Source organism: Aristolochia californica, unplaced genomic scaffold (assembly GCF_029961685.1).
Source record: "Aristolochia californica isolate CCGP_79_NKW_82.1479 unplaced genomic scaffold, dmAriCali1.0.hap1 SCAF_13, whole genome shotgun sequence".
Lineage (NCBI taxonomy): Eukaryota > Viridiplantae > Streptophyta > Magnoliopsida > Piperales > Aristolochiaceae > Aristolochia > Aristolochia californica.
In genome coordinates this window covers 25,830,850-25,846,672 of record NW_027181804.1, presented here as the reverse complement: position 1 = coordinate 25,846,672, position 15,823 = coordinate 25,830,850, and the positions used below count along the sequence as shown (strand labels likewise).

At 37.6% G+C, this 15,823-nt stretch overlaps 1 protein-coding gene across 1 annotated transcript; it reads left to right on the top strand.

Moving 5' to 3' along the window:
- Positions 1-313: 313 nt before the first annotated feature.
- LOC137947845 (probable pectin methyltransferase QUA3) lies at positions 314-14,867 on the top strand. The gene is made up of 8 exons (XM_068793647.1): positions 314-1,096; positions 8,063-8,266; positions 8,365-8,575; positions 8,687-8,948; positions 9,074-9,448; positions 10,525-10,620; positions 13,838-14,062; positions 14,507-14,867. Exons 1-7 carry the CDS (start codon positions 677-679, stop codon positions 14,058-14,060), a joined length of 1,791 nt encoding a protein of 596 aa, XP_068649748.1. The 5' UTR covers positions 314-676; the 3' UTR covers positions 14,061-14,062; positions 14,507-14,867.
- The last annotated feature ends 956 nt before the right edge of the window (positions 14,868-15,823 follow it).

Below are 15,823 nucleotides of genomic sequence, written 5' to 3'. Positions count from 1 at the left end.
GAGAAAGAACAACGAGAATAGAAAGGACCTTCTTTCTCGTAGGAGGAACTTGTCCTTCTGTCCTTGGAATTGCAGAGGTTAGAGGGGTAGAACACCGGGGAAGGGTTTGGGCGGGATGGAACAGATGGAGAGACGCCGTCTGCCTTTGTCCTCTCTCTCACGCGCGAGGCAAATCTACTGGAGTACGTGCTCTAACCAAATGTAAGCCCATGAGCATAGGAGTGTCTATGTCGGCCCTACTTACAGTGCTTATATAGGAGGTTTCCTTTTTTTCTCTTCCACATTAAATTTGTCTCACCTCACTTAAAATAAGCTCACAGTTGCTAATATGACACTGGTTAGTCACCGACTCACCGACATACCTTTTTAGATTTATATCTCGCTAGATGTTGATCTCACTGGTTGTTCTTTGAAATCCGGAAATTCATTTCCCCCAACCTGTCCACTGGTAACTGGTTAATCACCGACGTATATCATTAGCCATATCTCAGTGGTTGATCTTGGAACTCCAGAAATTCATTTCCCCAACCTGTCTAGTCTTCACTGTACTGTGCACTCCACACTCAAAATCTTTGAAGGTCGTCGGAGACGAAACCAAGAGCGGAGCTGGGAAAAACAGAAACATCTGAGATCCTAAATGCAGATCTAAGCAGATCCGGTCTGGATAGTGGCCGCTATGGGGCATGTAAACCTTCCGACGTCAAAGCGGAACGCCCGGCAGTGGCGCCTCCTCGATCTTGTCTCTCTCGCTTTTTTCCTCGCTGTTCTCCTTTTTCTTGTCCTCGTTTTCACGCCACTTGGGGACTCCCTCGCGGCTTCCGGCCGCCAGGCTCTAGTTCTCTCCAGCGTGGATCCGCGCCAACGCCATCGTCTTCTCGCGCTTGTCGAGGCCGGTCAGCAGCCCGTTGACGCTTGCTCCGCTGAGGCTGTCGATCACATGCCATGCGAGGATCCCAGGAGGAATTCACAGCTCAGTCGGGAGATGAATTTTTACAGGGAACGTCAATGTCCCTTGCCTGAGGAGACGCCTCTCTGCTTGATCTCCCCACCTGAGGGGTACCGTGTGCCTGTCTCGTGGCCAGAAAGCTTACACAAGGTATCTCGTTTTCACTATGCATTTGTACTTGGTTGATCTGATTGAGCTTATGGCCGCTCGGGCGCCATTTATGGGATTTCTCATCTCCGTTGTCTGGAATTGTGATCGTCCTCAAATCATGGCGCACTTTAGTGTTGAATTTTCAAAATAGGCTGTCGTGTCTAACAGTAGGAGTAATGAGCTAGAGTGTTTCTAGTTTTAAAAATTGAACGATTCCGATTAATAGAGAAAACAGCGTGCGAAACATGTTTAGGTATGAATTTTGAATATGTAAGTCATGCTGTGCTCGTCAATGAATCAACGCTATCATACAATACTTGTTTCACGTTCACTTCATATGAATACTGGTGACAGATATGTTACTTTGCACAGCCTAATCTTGCTTTTCTTTTTTCTTCAAATTTTCTGGGAAGGATATCATTCATTAACAGTCACTGCTTATACTGCTGTTTATCTTCAGTTTCCCATACTAGCATCTACACTGGAGCAAGTATACGACATCCACTCAATCTGACTGGGCAAAAGAAAGGTTTTAGAAATCTTGCAAAACTCTAAAACCAAGTGATTTTATGGGCAGGGTAAATTCTTACAAGGCTTGAGGAAACTAGACAGCTCTTGCGCATAATACATGTGTACAAGCGGATGTGAAGGTGCTAGGCACCTTATAGGAGTATTGATGTAATTTGGGTATAAACAGGACAAGGAGGGTAATAGGTGGTGATAAGGAGTAGAGTAATCATTTTACAGGAATTAGGGCACACCACTTGTGAAATAAAAATCTATCTGTTGAGAAATTTCTAGTTGAATAGGTTAGTCAGAAAAATCCTACTTCTTGTTTTATTTCTCAGTGTCTGTTTTTGCAAAAGCTCAAACATGAGCTTCACTTAGGCCATCTTCCTCTTCTTCCTTCGAGCATTTCTTATTCTCTTTGTCAAGTACTTGCTTTCCTCTCACACCGAGAAGTAAGAGGGTTTGTTACTCGTGGTATTGGTGCTGTTCTCAATTAGACTGAAGGTAAAGCCCATTAAGTCACAACTTCTCATTTCAATTTTTCTACAAAGAAGTTGACGTCAAAAGAATCAAGGTGAACTAAAAGAAGACCGTGTGTTAAAACTTGAAAGAAAGCTTCGTGAGTTTCTTTCTAATGAAAGAAATGGCTTGACTAACTGATTTTTTTACAGGGAGAAGTTAATGCTTGAAGAAGCAAAGGTCATATTGGAAGCCAATCGTGAGTAGTTGAAACAATCCTTCAACCGATAGACTGATTGTTGCAATTCTTTCAATCGATTGAGACACTTCTTCAGTCAATTCATAGGCCCTCTTTGAAGCAATTAGGGCCATTTTAACATCAATTTCTAGTGTTCCCAAGCCATCCTTGAGCTGCATGGACCTGAAATCACGTTGATTTTTTGTGACCAGATTAGAGATGACTTTTGAAATGCACCTTCTTGACCAGGATTTGGAGACTTGACTACTCTAGGTCTTGGATAATTTCAAAACCAAGGTGAAAGAAATTCGTGGGAACATATGGATCAGATCATCAAAAGCTTCACTCATTTTTCGCAACAAAGCAAGCCTCGCTCACTTTTGAAACAAAGCAAGCCTCACTCATTTCTCACAATAATAATCCCTAGTATCGACCAAGTTATTAAAGGCACTTTTCCATTTTCTCTGTTAGAAAGGGGAGATTGGCCGATGTTTGCAATTGTGACTCTGCCTTAGCCTAAGAAAAACATGTTGGCAACCTGCAAAGAAGCCTCCAACCATAAAATCATAAGCCAGAGGTAAGATGTTCTATATTTTGTTTGAAGGCAGGGTTCCACCAAACTCCTTACCAACAATTCTTTGCTGAACTCTTTTGTTAAGGGAACATAAGCTCTACTAGTGTACTTGTCCACGAGTCACTACTTAGTGGATGGGGTGATCATATTGGTTCTTTGATGCATTTTGCTGGCGTAGAACTCGAGTGCACATTGATCATCAATTGAATGAAACCATTTGAAAAAGTACATGATCATGGGATGCGAGTTATAACACCTCACCGATTGCAACCGAACCTTGGGGGACAACTTTCTTGTAGGAGTGGTGGGATGTTAGGCACCTTATAGGAGCTATTGATGTAATTTTGGTGTAAGTGGCACGGGGAAGGTAATAGGTGTGTGTTAAGGGGTAGAATTGTCATTTTTTAGGAATTTGGGTACAATGTAAGTAATGAAATCTATTTAATGACAAAATTTGTGGTGGACTAGGGAGTCACCAAAATTCTAAGTGTTGTTTTATTTATTTCTTTAGTGTCTTTTGCAAAATCTCAATCATGAGCTTTGGTCTTCGTATCTTGTTCTTTTTCTTCCTTCAATCAGCTCTTATCCTCATTGTCGAAGATTCTCTTTCCTCTCCCATTCGAGATTTAAGAAGGTTCATAACACTACCAAGTAATGTTTTCCTTAGAGAATAAGTTCATGACTAACCAATGGTATGCAAACTGGCATCAATGTTACAATAGTACCAAATGGATTTGAGATTAAAAACTTGTTGTGCTTATTAATAAGGAAGATGTATTTTGTCTGCCTTGTTGGCCACACATGAAGTCAGTTTAAATGTGTTTAAGAGATAGATACAGAAGAGTCTTATGTAACTCTCACAGAAAGAAACCTTATGGTGGAAGAATTAATGTGACAAAGTCTTTCAAGTGTCTCATAGGAAGAAGTCTCACAGAAGAGTTGTTGCAGTTCCATTAGCTCTCTATAAAGGTTGTTTACTTTAGGAGTTCTATTTTGGGTATAACTAGGACATGGGTGGTTTAATTCTACTTTGATTCTATGAGTTTTTCTATTATACATAAAGCACCAATGTGCTCCGTCTACAACCAACTAATGAATGGTATTTATATCCTCAAATGTCAACATGGTATCAGAGTAGGTTATTTTAGGTCTATAAACTGACTTTTTATTAATTTACAAAGATGATGTTTTTCCTTCTCATCAAATTCTATCTTTCTATTTTTCTTATTTTGTTAAATTGTATCATAGTTTAATCCTTTGTGTGTAAACTTATTACTGGTGTTTTTGGTGTTTCTTTGAAAGTCTTCTTTTCTTTAAAAATTACATTAATCTCCCGCTCATCTTCTAAGTTCTCTTCAATCGGCATACCTTTTTTTTTTAAATGAAGTGAGATTTTATTCCAGCAAACAAGATATTACAAAAGGTAGCTAAAGGATCACTCCTCTAATAACAAGAGATTGTAGCGAGGCTCCTTGCTTGGCAAGCAAACCAACAACATTATTTGCTCATCTTAAGATATGAATCCAGTCACAATTAAAAGAGGAGACAATGTCTATAATTTCAAGAAAAACGGGCTAATGTAGCCAATGGGGTTCAGTAAGGTTGGAGCACCATCCGATAATGACTTTTGAGTCACCTTCGCTGATAAGAGGGGCATTGAGATGGTCACAGTAAACAATGAGCCCTTGGAGAAGGCCAGACAGTTCGGCTGAGGTGGAGTCAAATATCTCCGTTGGCGTACCTCTTTTCATCTTCAGCTTCATATGAACTTCAACCTTGCACCATGATGGAAACAGAAGTACTTATTCAGATTACCTTGGCTTCCTTTGCGGTGAGTCCTCCCTTCCTTTGAAGACCTTTTTTGCTTATTTGCCTTTCATATGAATCAAACCGCTGATTTGGAGCACTCTATGATTGGGCTTTAGCTCGGGAGGACTCGGTATTAGCCATATAATTAAGAAAGAATCGGTAGTCCTTGTGGGTCTAGAACAAACAAAACACCAAATACCTCTAGAGCTCTCTTTTGTGGATTCTTTCTTCAATTGTAGGGGAACTAGTTGGGAATATGGGAGGGCATCAGGTCAGGTTAAGTGGGGAACCCTACCCGAAAAACCCGGGTTTGGGTTTTCTTCCTTGCCTTACGGGGCAAGGACGGGATTGAGGAAAAAAGCTCACGTGGGTTCAGGATAGGTTTTATTAACTTGACCAAAACTTAACCCGACCTCAACCCTAACTCGATCTAATTATATTTATATACCCTTTTTTTAAATTTCCATTATATATTGTTAAAAATAAAAAGAGAGAACTTCCTTAATTTATTGGAGATTTTTTATTCTTTATTTATACAATATAATAAATTTTTATATTAATTATTTTTTAGATTTTTTATTATAATAAAAGAATGGTAGGTTGGGCTATAGGCCTAAGCAAGGATGGATCAGGGATATGGGGATGGAGTGGGGACGTGGTGGTAAGAAGACAGATTGGTCGGGGATGCAAGTATGGGGAAATGTTCGGGTTTGTTTTTAGGGTTAGGTTTAGGGGTTGGGGTTTTCAAAAACCTGACCCCAACCTTACCCGACCCATGCCCAACCCTAGCAGGGAATGGGGAAGACCTCCAAACTATTGATCGAGTGCTGCTTCTATTGGGATTAACAAGCAGTGCCATGATTCAAATTAGAATCCTCCTTGATTAACAAGTTGAATTGGAACCTATAACTGCATCTTTCGATAAGTTATTGATTGTTGTTTACTAAAAAAAAATAAAAAATTCCTTGAGTTTCTCAAGATAGAAACTCAGCCTTGACATCAAAGTCCTAGTTTTTTGAGTTTCCCTCATGGAAACTAGATAGAATGTTCTTGACTACTTCAAACTTTAAAGCCAGAATCACAATAAGTTTTAAACTCCCTCTTCAATTTAGAAACTTTTATTTGGATCGTGTATCAACCAATAATCAAGATAATGATCACCAAGTTGTAACAATTAGTCATCCTTCTGAAACAAGTTACACCTGGAACTTCCCAAGATTTGCAAGCCCTCTTGTCTATTCCTCTTGTTTTGCTATTTTTTTTGTCTTACTACTCATTCTAGGTTCCTCAATAATCTACATGCATCTCTATAAGTTTTTGGAAACAGTCTATTGTCGAGTAATTCGGTTCTTGACTTTCTTCTAAAAAATCTTGAGAATACATGGTTTATTAGTGCATGGCTGCTTATTTGGGTGGAGACTACGGTTTTGAGTTGGAGCATATTTGTGCAATCAATGAGATTTGGGAAGAGCCTTTGGAGTGCAATCAATGAGATTTGGAAGTAACCTTTGGAGACAATGTTTTTTCCGAAGCAGGGTAAGGAGAAGGGAGTTATTATTCTTCAACAAATGGTAGGTTTGTGAAGCTTCCGACTACGGAGATATGGATAAAACCAAACAGTGAGAACTTCCATCAGTGCATTGCTTGACCCTATAATTCTATAAGGACTGGATCCAATGCAAATGGGTATCCTCTCATGCATGCCAACGACGGATTAAATCAGGTGAGAACACTAACAACGGATTAAATCAGGTGAGAACACTAACAACGGATTAAATCAGATGAGAACAGATATATATGACATGGTCGTAGTGAGGAAGATCATGAATGCAACTCTACTTCTTCCCCCTCGATCATGATTCCGTTTGGATTGATCCCCAAGCTTTAGTTGCCACTTAGATAAGCAAATTGACTGTAGTGAGGTTTGTCTTAACCTTGGTATTTATTTTCTGGTAAAATGTTTTGGTTAAAGTTCAGTGTTTTATTTATGATTTGTCGTAACATTATGCTTTCTAAAAGTCAGTCTTGTGGTCAAATTTTCTAGTCATTTATATTAATTTAGTAGTTAAATTTTATGGGTGAATATTATGGCCAAAGTCATCTCTTTGATAAATTAATTCTTTTTATCCTCTTGGGTGTCAAACTGGTCAATTCTTGTCTTGAGTAATGAGTCGTGCTTCCACAAGCATAGACTGTTAAACCTCTCTTATTTCTTCAATTTTAGCATTTATTATTTTCATTACTTCTAATCAATGCCTATAGATCCACTACATGTAGAGAACAAGAGTGTGCCTAACATCCACTTTGAGTGAAGTCTTTTATTTTTCACCCAAGTGGTATTTTTTTGAGCTACCCTTGAAATAGTGAGTTCTCTTTTCTATACCCTCAAATTGGGGTTGTCCGCCATTGAATTGGGCTGAGGTTTTTCAGACTTTGATTGTTTTTTTATTGGAATATGGAGTTTTTATCGTTTGACTAGGAGTGCTATTTTCTTTTCTCATGTTTGTTTTGTCGAGGCTGGGTTTTTGTGTACTTTTGATCCCCGGTTTGTGGGGAAGAAGTAGAAGAAGTATAAGAAAAAATTGTTGAAGAACTTACAATGAAGAATTCCATGAGTTGTAAATTTTTTGTTATGTGGTCGGTAATGAAGAACATCCAAAAAAGGGGGAATAGAAGATGAAGACTTCGCATCTTTGAAAAATTTTGCAGCCCAAAGTATTGAAGAAAAAGACAAATAATTTATTTTTTTTGCAAGCTGAAGTTAACAACTCCAGCTTGAGGGGGGAGTGTTGAAGAGATAGATATTGAAGAGTCTTATGTGACTCACAATGGAGGAATTAATATGGTAAAGTCTTATGTGTGTCTTATGGGAAGACACAAAGAAGAGGTTTTTCAGTTCTATGAGTTCTTTGTATTACTTGTTTACTTTGTTTCTTATAAGAAGTTCTATTTTGGGTGTAATTGGGACATGTGTAGTTTAATTCTACTCTAATTCTACTAGTTTTTTCTATTATAAATAGAGCACTAATTGATGAATTTTATTTCTCATAAAATTTCAACATTAAGAATATCTCACATGGATTTGAGATTGAAATTTTTTTTTTTGCTTACTACAAAAAGGGTATCTTAACTTTGGGTGTTTATTTTGTGTGGACGTTGATCCAACTTCAACAATCAAATGATAAACTTTTAAACTGAGATTTATATCATAGATAACTTCTTTCTTTGAGCATATATAGTAGAATATACTGTCAGTCAGTGTAGTTATGTAACCTCGAACCTCACACAATGTTATGTACTTTTTATGGTATATTATGATACTTTACAACTTCTAGGATCTTTTTATTTGCCTTAGTGTCTTCTCTCCTGTTAACAGATATGGTTCAAAAATATGCCTCATAACAAAATTGCTGAGAGAAAAGGTCATCAAGGATGGATGAAACAAGAAGGTCCATATTGGATTTTTCCAGGTGGCGGCACTATGTTCCCTGATGGAGCTGTAAAGTACATTGAGAGACTTGGACAATACATTCCTCTTAGTGGCGGTGTTTTGAGGACTGCTCTTGATATGGGGTGTGGGGTAGGTTTTTTCCTTGTGACCCTGGTTTGTGTCACTGCTGCCAAAATCTTGTTGGGAATGCTGTACTTGGGTAATCATGTAGCGTGTTCCACTTCCAGGTTGCCAGCTTTGGAGGATACATGCTGCAGGAAGATGTTTTGACTCTGTCATTTGCTCCACGTGATTCACACAAGGCACAGATCCAGTTTGCCTTAGAAAGGGGAATTCCGGCATTTGTTGCTATGCTTGGGACACGTCGGCTCCCATTTCCTGCACAGTCATTTGACCTAATCCATTGCTCTCGATGCCTGATTCCTTTTACTGCATATAGTAATCTCTCTCTCTTTCTCTCTCTCTCTCTCTCTCTCTCTCTCTCTCTCTCTTCTATCTATCTATCTATCTATCTATCATAGCATCTGGCATGAAATATTGGGTTTGCAGATGGGACATACTTTGTAGAGGTAGATCGCTTGCTGAGACCTGGTGGATACCTAGTTATCTCTGGTCCACCTGTGCAGTGGCCTAAACAGGATAAGGAATGGGCTGATCTTCAGTCTGTGGCGCAGTCATTGTGTTATGAACTTATTGTTGTCGATGTAACTATTGCCATATGGAAGAAGCCTTCATCAGATTCTTGTTTCCCTAACCAAAATGAATTTGGGCTTGATGCATGTAGTGATTCTGATGACCCGAATTATGCATGGTAAGTGTCATGGTTATCATTTGCTTTATTTTTGTTTTTTTCTTCCATTTTCTTCTTTATTGCAGCTTTAATTTTTCTTTTCGTAGGTCAACCTGCAGTTTTCTTAATTTTTTTACGTTTTGCAGGTACCACAACTTAAAGAACTGTGTGACAAAGATATCCTCTCTCAAAGGAGAACAAGCAGTGGGGTCAATGCCAAATTGGCCAGAGAGGCTAACCAAACCACCTGAAAGGGTTTCACTCCTAAAAAATGGGGTCGATGTCTTTGAAGCAGATACAAGACGGTGGACAAGGCGAGTTGCATATTACAAGCATACTCTTGATATCAAATTAGGGACATCAGCCATCCGCAATGTCATGGACATGAATGCAGTTTTTGGAGGTTTTGCAGCAGCCCTGTTGTCTGACCCTGTTTGGGTCATGAATGTTGTCCCATCACAAAAACCTTCTACACTTGGTGTTATTTATGATAGAGGCCTAATTGGACTATATCATGATTGGTGAGTTTGTTTCTATTATCTTATTTCATTCTCAAAATTATTGGATCGATCAATATATACTTGTATAAATGTTGAAACCCCTTACCCTGATGAGATTTGTACCCAATACCTCACCTGAGAAATCCCCCCATGTGGACATTGAGCCAGAGCTCTGATCCATGCTATTCATGACCTTAACTTCCGATCCAATGAGAAGAAGCCAGATGTAAATGTATACAGGTTTATGAAAGAAAAAATTGTCAAGGAAAAATTGTCTAGTTAGAAAGCCAAAGATTGTCTACCATTTTTAGTTGTATCTGTTTCTGTGAAATTTGGAAAGAAGGATAAAGAAAAGAGTGGATATAACCGCTTAGTCTGAAGGTCATTAGATCTTATTGTCATTGTGATTTTATTCTTTTCATTTTGTAGAGAAAGGTTGAATAAACTGGTATCAGTCAGTATGCTTCCAACTATAGTGTCAGTGTATTCTGTCTTGAAATGAGCTCTCCTCTCGATTTGAGTTTCTAGTAATTAACAAGCATTATCATTATTCATGCTCTTAAACCCACAAGTTTTCATATTTTGTAATATCTTGAAACATATGTAAACTACATTTCAAAAAGAGCAAGCAAAAAAGCATTGAACTGAGCTTGCCCAGGTTCCACCATTTTAACTAAATAAAATAGTGACCATCATATTACATTACCTCCAAAACGCCCTATGAACCTGCTGTGACTTGATGTCCATTCTCTTGTTGTTATGGTGCGACTTAACCATTGTTTCTACCATGAGTGGTTGGAAAAGAGATGTTAGAACTGAGACTGTTATTTTTGTTATCTATTCACTTGTTCGATCTTGCCCATCTTTAGTTCTGTTGTTGGACATGTAAGTTGTATGTTAACGGTTGGTTAGTCATAAATTATGCTTCATGTCATGTAATTGCCTTTTTCTTCATTAATGTAGTGCTACGATTCAGATTTTTGTCTTTTCTTCCGTATGCTGATTTGTGTTATTTCTCTGTGATGAGTACTAGAAGCTAGGAACCGGTAGCAACCAATGTTTGTGTAGGGCACTGACGAGTCTATTGGTGTCGTTAGGTGTGAGCCTTTCTCAACATATCCTCGAACATATGATCTGATTCATGTTGTGAGCATTGAGTCATTGATGAAAGATTCCAGCTCTGGAAAGAGAAGGTATCTCTAACTTGGTCTTGTATCATTACTTTGTGTTGTTACTATAAAAGCATGTATTCTTAGAGTATTTGGTCATCAACCTTTGGGCTTTCTCCTTTATTCAATTGCATGATGCATATATTGTGAAATTGGTAGGAGAAAATTGTGGGAGAGAATTAGCGTTTAGAGACACTTCTCCCCTATTTAAACTTGAATAATTTTAAAATTTACAATCATGTCTTTGTAACTGTTAAACTCTAGGAATCTACTTTTTATAGGTAAAACACTTTCCTAGAAATTAGAGAAAACTAAATTAACTCAAAATAACAACTTCTAACACACCCCTTTCACGCTGGAGTGTATAGCTTTAGCTTGTTACGGAATATGTCTCACAACTCCCATTATTAATCATAAAAGAGAAAAGAATACACAAAATTGGTCTTAAAAATCTGTTACTTTGACTTGAATTTGCACTTGTAGGACAATTCTTTGACTTAACTTCATCAGCACTAGTACTCTTCTCCTTCTCCCCATCAAGTTGGGGAGCACATCCAATGATCCCCAAGTTGAACTTAAGAAAAACTTTTTTAATCCTTCAACATTGAACTTCTTTCATTTTCTCTTGAATAATATACCATGTTGAGACTCCAATTGGTTGAATGTAGTACAACAGGTCATGCCCACATCCTCTGAACCTAAGGTGACTTGAACTAGAGACTTCCATCTAGAAACCCCCTGTAAGACCACTGGGCCACAACCTAGGTTATTAGAGACATCCAATTGGATAACCCACACGAAACAAAAAACAATGAAGAGGACTCTCATAGCAAAAATATTGAAATATGTGGATGAATCACAAAAATTCAAAATCAACACATTGTGATTTCAAACACTAGTGTTAACAATCATTAAGTACATCAAACTTGAATAGACTATGCAAGAACACTCTCAACTGCATAAAGTCTTTCAAGCAATGGCACCTAGGATTGGGTCAAGTAGAGCTGAACTGAGCTCACAACCACCCAATGCTGACACAAAAAGATGCATTTTTATGGGCTGCACTATTTCAGCTAGGACAACATCACCTATATAAACCAACTAAGAAGACCTACTCCAGGAATGCTAAACAAGGAATTGACTCACATCAACTACCAAAGCACTAGAAAAATTTTCCCCACACAAAGTTAGAACCGCATAAAGTAATTAAGCATCCGAACAATAAGCAAAGAGTTCCAAGCACAAAACATGAGGATTGATCTTACAAAGAAAAAGAGAGTATCATCTTCACAATTTGAGATAAAATGGGAGAATAATAAAGCGTGTGGACACTGACAGGTGGATCCATACTGACTAATCCAAAGTGCACAACTATAAGAGACTTCAACAACTGACAATTACAACACTAATCAGAAAAATCACCACAAAACAGTGCCAAATTTGACCACCTAATGTGACTATTAGAAGAGTGACAAAATTGACTAGAAATTTGACCACAAGATTTCAACCATAATACTCCGGTTTATAGTCTTTGCTACTTCATCGATGCCCTTCTTAAGCTGTTTATAGGTGGCAGCCCATTGAATCAAATTCAGAATGGTTAATGGTAAACTGCACATCATCTAACAGATATGTTTTGGGATTCATGACATCAATAGCCAAAAGAAAAAAAATAAACTTGCTCTAATTACACAAGATACATAATCCAGAGAGAAAATACCTGGTAACCCAAAAGACCTCTTGCAGGAAATAACCTTCCCCTTTCAGAAAAGTGCGGAATCAACGGATACCAGCAGTAGTTGAGGGTCTCAACCCACTTGCAAACCGGATGTTGAGATTCCTCGGAACATCTTTGCCTCTCTCAAAAACCTGGCTGTACCAGAAACAAAACCAGTAACACGAGCTCCTCTTATATTTATTCTGCTCATCGCAACTGCTGCTTATTCAGATCCTCAGAAGAAAGCAAACAACAGAATGCTTTCCCCCAACAATGCAATTGGCAATGGAAGTTCAATCAAATGAATCATATATTTTTTCATTAAAAAAGGAGTGCCTTGTCTCAGCTTTCATGAGCAACAACATGGATTGATGCCAAAGAGCGAAGGAAGAGAGGGAAGAACTTCAGACCTTTTTCTTTAAAAATAAGGTAGATTTTTTGATAGATGAAACAGCTTTATTTTGGTTTGTCTTTCCTCTCTTGAGATTCTTACTCGGCCAAATGAGAAATTGGAAAGAAGGCAACAGTTCTTGATTTGCAGATGCAGTGAAGGACCGAGAGAACGGGTGAAAGGGAATTCAATGCTTGAAACTATCGAGGAGGTGCAAAAAGGTGTTGCGATGGAGTAGAGAGGATTCAAAGGGCTCAAAGACGAATTATTTTTTTACTAGAGACAATTGATGAAACAAAACTAAAAGAAAGAATCACACTGGGAAAATTGTAGGATAAACCTCTAATATTATATGAAATTTGCAAGAGAAAATTGTAGGAGAGAATTATGTATAGCTTAAATAATATTAAAAATTATAATCATGTCCCTGAAACCTTTATACCCTAATTTACTTTCTACAGAAAACACTTCTTTAGAAAATATAGAAAACTCAATTGGCTTGAAATAACAACTATGTTCCAAAAAAAGTAGATGTGGTGAATGAGATAATGTTGAACTGTGCAAAAAGAAAAAAAGAAAAGAAAAGAAAAAGAAAGAAGAAATGACCTGTTTATCATCAAAAGGATGATTTTTAGTAGTTTTTCTCTTCCAAATAATCTTTTTCTTTAGCAGTAGTTTCTGCAGTATAAGTAGGCTGATGACTACTCCCTTACAAGATGCATATTTTCCAAAAGTGGATATTATTGTAGTCGTTTGTGCTTTCAGGTTATTTGTCATAAAAAAAGGTAACACAGATCCCTGTAGCCATTTAAGCTTTCTTGTTACTCGACTGTAGGTCATCGTTAAAATTCGTCACTACACGTTCTGATTCGTTATTTATTCTTTCATGCATGTTGCCTGTTGAGATTGACTATCCCCAGTGCCTTTTTCTCTATGAATGTTTCACTTTGGTTTTTGTTGGAACTGAAACCCCAACACCCACCAAGCATCTGTAATGACAATTTCATCAGCAATCGTCGTCAAGGCAGTCACATGAGACTTCACACATTTCAGTTTCTTTTGATAAGATACATTTGATCCAACAATAAATTAAGTACCCACAATTTTTTTAGCATTATTTTCATTTGTGGCAGATGTCATCTAGTTGATCTGATCGTGGAGATTGATCGGATACTGAGGCCAGAGGGCACAGTCCTGATTCGTGATGTTCCTGAAGTTGTTGACAAGGTGGCCCGTATTGCAAGGGGAGTACGATGGAAAGCAGTTTTGTATGACCCAGAGCCAGAATCAAATGGAAGAGAAAAGATTCTAGTGGCAACCAAGAAATTTTGGACTCAGCCCTCCCCATCTCATTGAAGGTACTGCTCCGAATAGTTTATTTTTTTCCTTTCATCATTTTAATCTCAAACTAATTCTTTAAACCAAGGAAGGCATGCGTCAAGATGTGCTATTTTCTTGTTGCTTTATCCTTCTCTTTTTGATAATTAATTGTAAGATGAAGACAGTTTTGAAATATCTTTTGAATGAATTGCTAAATATATTCAGCTTAGTTTCTCTGGATGAATTGATAATACCCATCATTAACTGTATATTAATCGAAGGCCTTGCTCCATTACTCTCGAGTCCTCCGCGGTGGATGTCGGAGAGGGGAGGTGGGCCAATATTTCTTAAAAATAATCATTAAAAACTATAAAATTATTAATTATCAAGGTAACATTACAGTTAAAATATTCTATTTTCTTGGTTAAAAATAGTTTGTACTAGGAGTAATGACTTTCAAAATGTTCACATTTTTTTTCCAGAAGGTGAGAATAATCAAAGTCAATCACAGCCACAGCCATTTTGTAGCTCAAGGCTGGTATACACAACTACAAGTTTGTCTTATGTCTTAACAAAGAGCTGCCATGCACATCCCCAACATGGTATTGGAAGTGACGAAAGAATATTGAAGTTCTTGTGACTAGGGATATTCTTCTCATGGCGTGCCTTTATCTTTAGTTGAGGTGGATGAAACGGAAATGAACTGGAATAGCCATAAAGCTCATCAGCCCCTTTCTCGTCACTCGTCCTTCATGTTTTTCTAACATTTGGTCAGACCCAATAATCAAGGATAGTAATCCTATGATCTTTGGTTAATTTCTTATTTATGAATTCACTCCTGAATTAGTAATCTCCGGACACGCTGACTGAAACATTGTTGTGTCATACCAGGCTCGTTCCTTTCTCCAAAAAGCATGGATCACAGATAATCAAACTATACACAAACACAAACAAAACTGAATTTAATTGGTTTTAGGGACTTTTCCTACATAGGCGAATTACTACTCGGTTAATTATCAGAGTTGGCATGGAGTGATTGATTATATGAATGTTGTATATTGTTCCCTCATTCATTGATAGCATCATGAGCCATATCTTTAACACCCCCTTAAAATGAGGTTGAATTTGATGTCGATGAGTTAGTCAGCAGTTTGGTGAGAATATTTGCCAATTGATCCACAATAAGAATGTAGTTACTAATTCTTCACAAGCATCACTCTTATGGACTAGAAACAAACTCCCAAGTGTATCTAATATAATCATCATACAAAATATTTTCCACTAATGCTAGCAACTCCAATGTCCACATAAAAATTCATCTAAAGGAGTAGCATGAGCTTGGTGGTGGAAATTCTGTTCTTGGGCTGGAATGAGTGATTCTAGATTTTCAACATTCAGCTCGAGAAGACCTTGGGCAACATCTTTTTTAGAAATCATTTTTAAGAACTCCATGCTTACATGTTTGAGTCTCTCATATCATAGTGATTGGTTGTTATTTTTATTAAGCAAACATGTAATATTTTGTTTAACAAAAATCATCTACTTTCAACACATATATGTTTCCTTTTATTTTAGCTACAAAAGACAAGTTTTGAATTGTATAACATTTTACATTCATTCAGCCCAAAACTCAACCTTGAATCCCTTGCCTGACAATTGACTAATACTAAAAAAAAAATTTAGTTGAATCTTTCTATAAAAAAGTACATGTGCAGTAGTATGGTGAAAGAGTATACTTGTAGTCCCAATACTTTTAAGATGGCCTTCCCCATTACCAAACTTTATTGTTCCTCTATTTT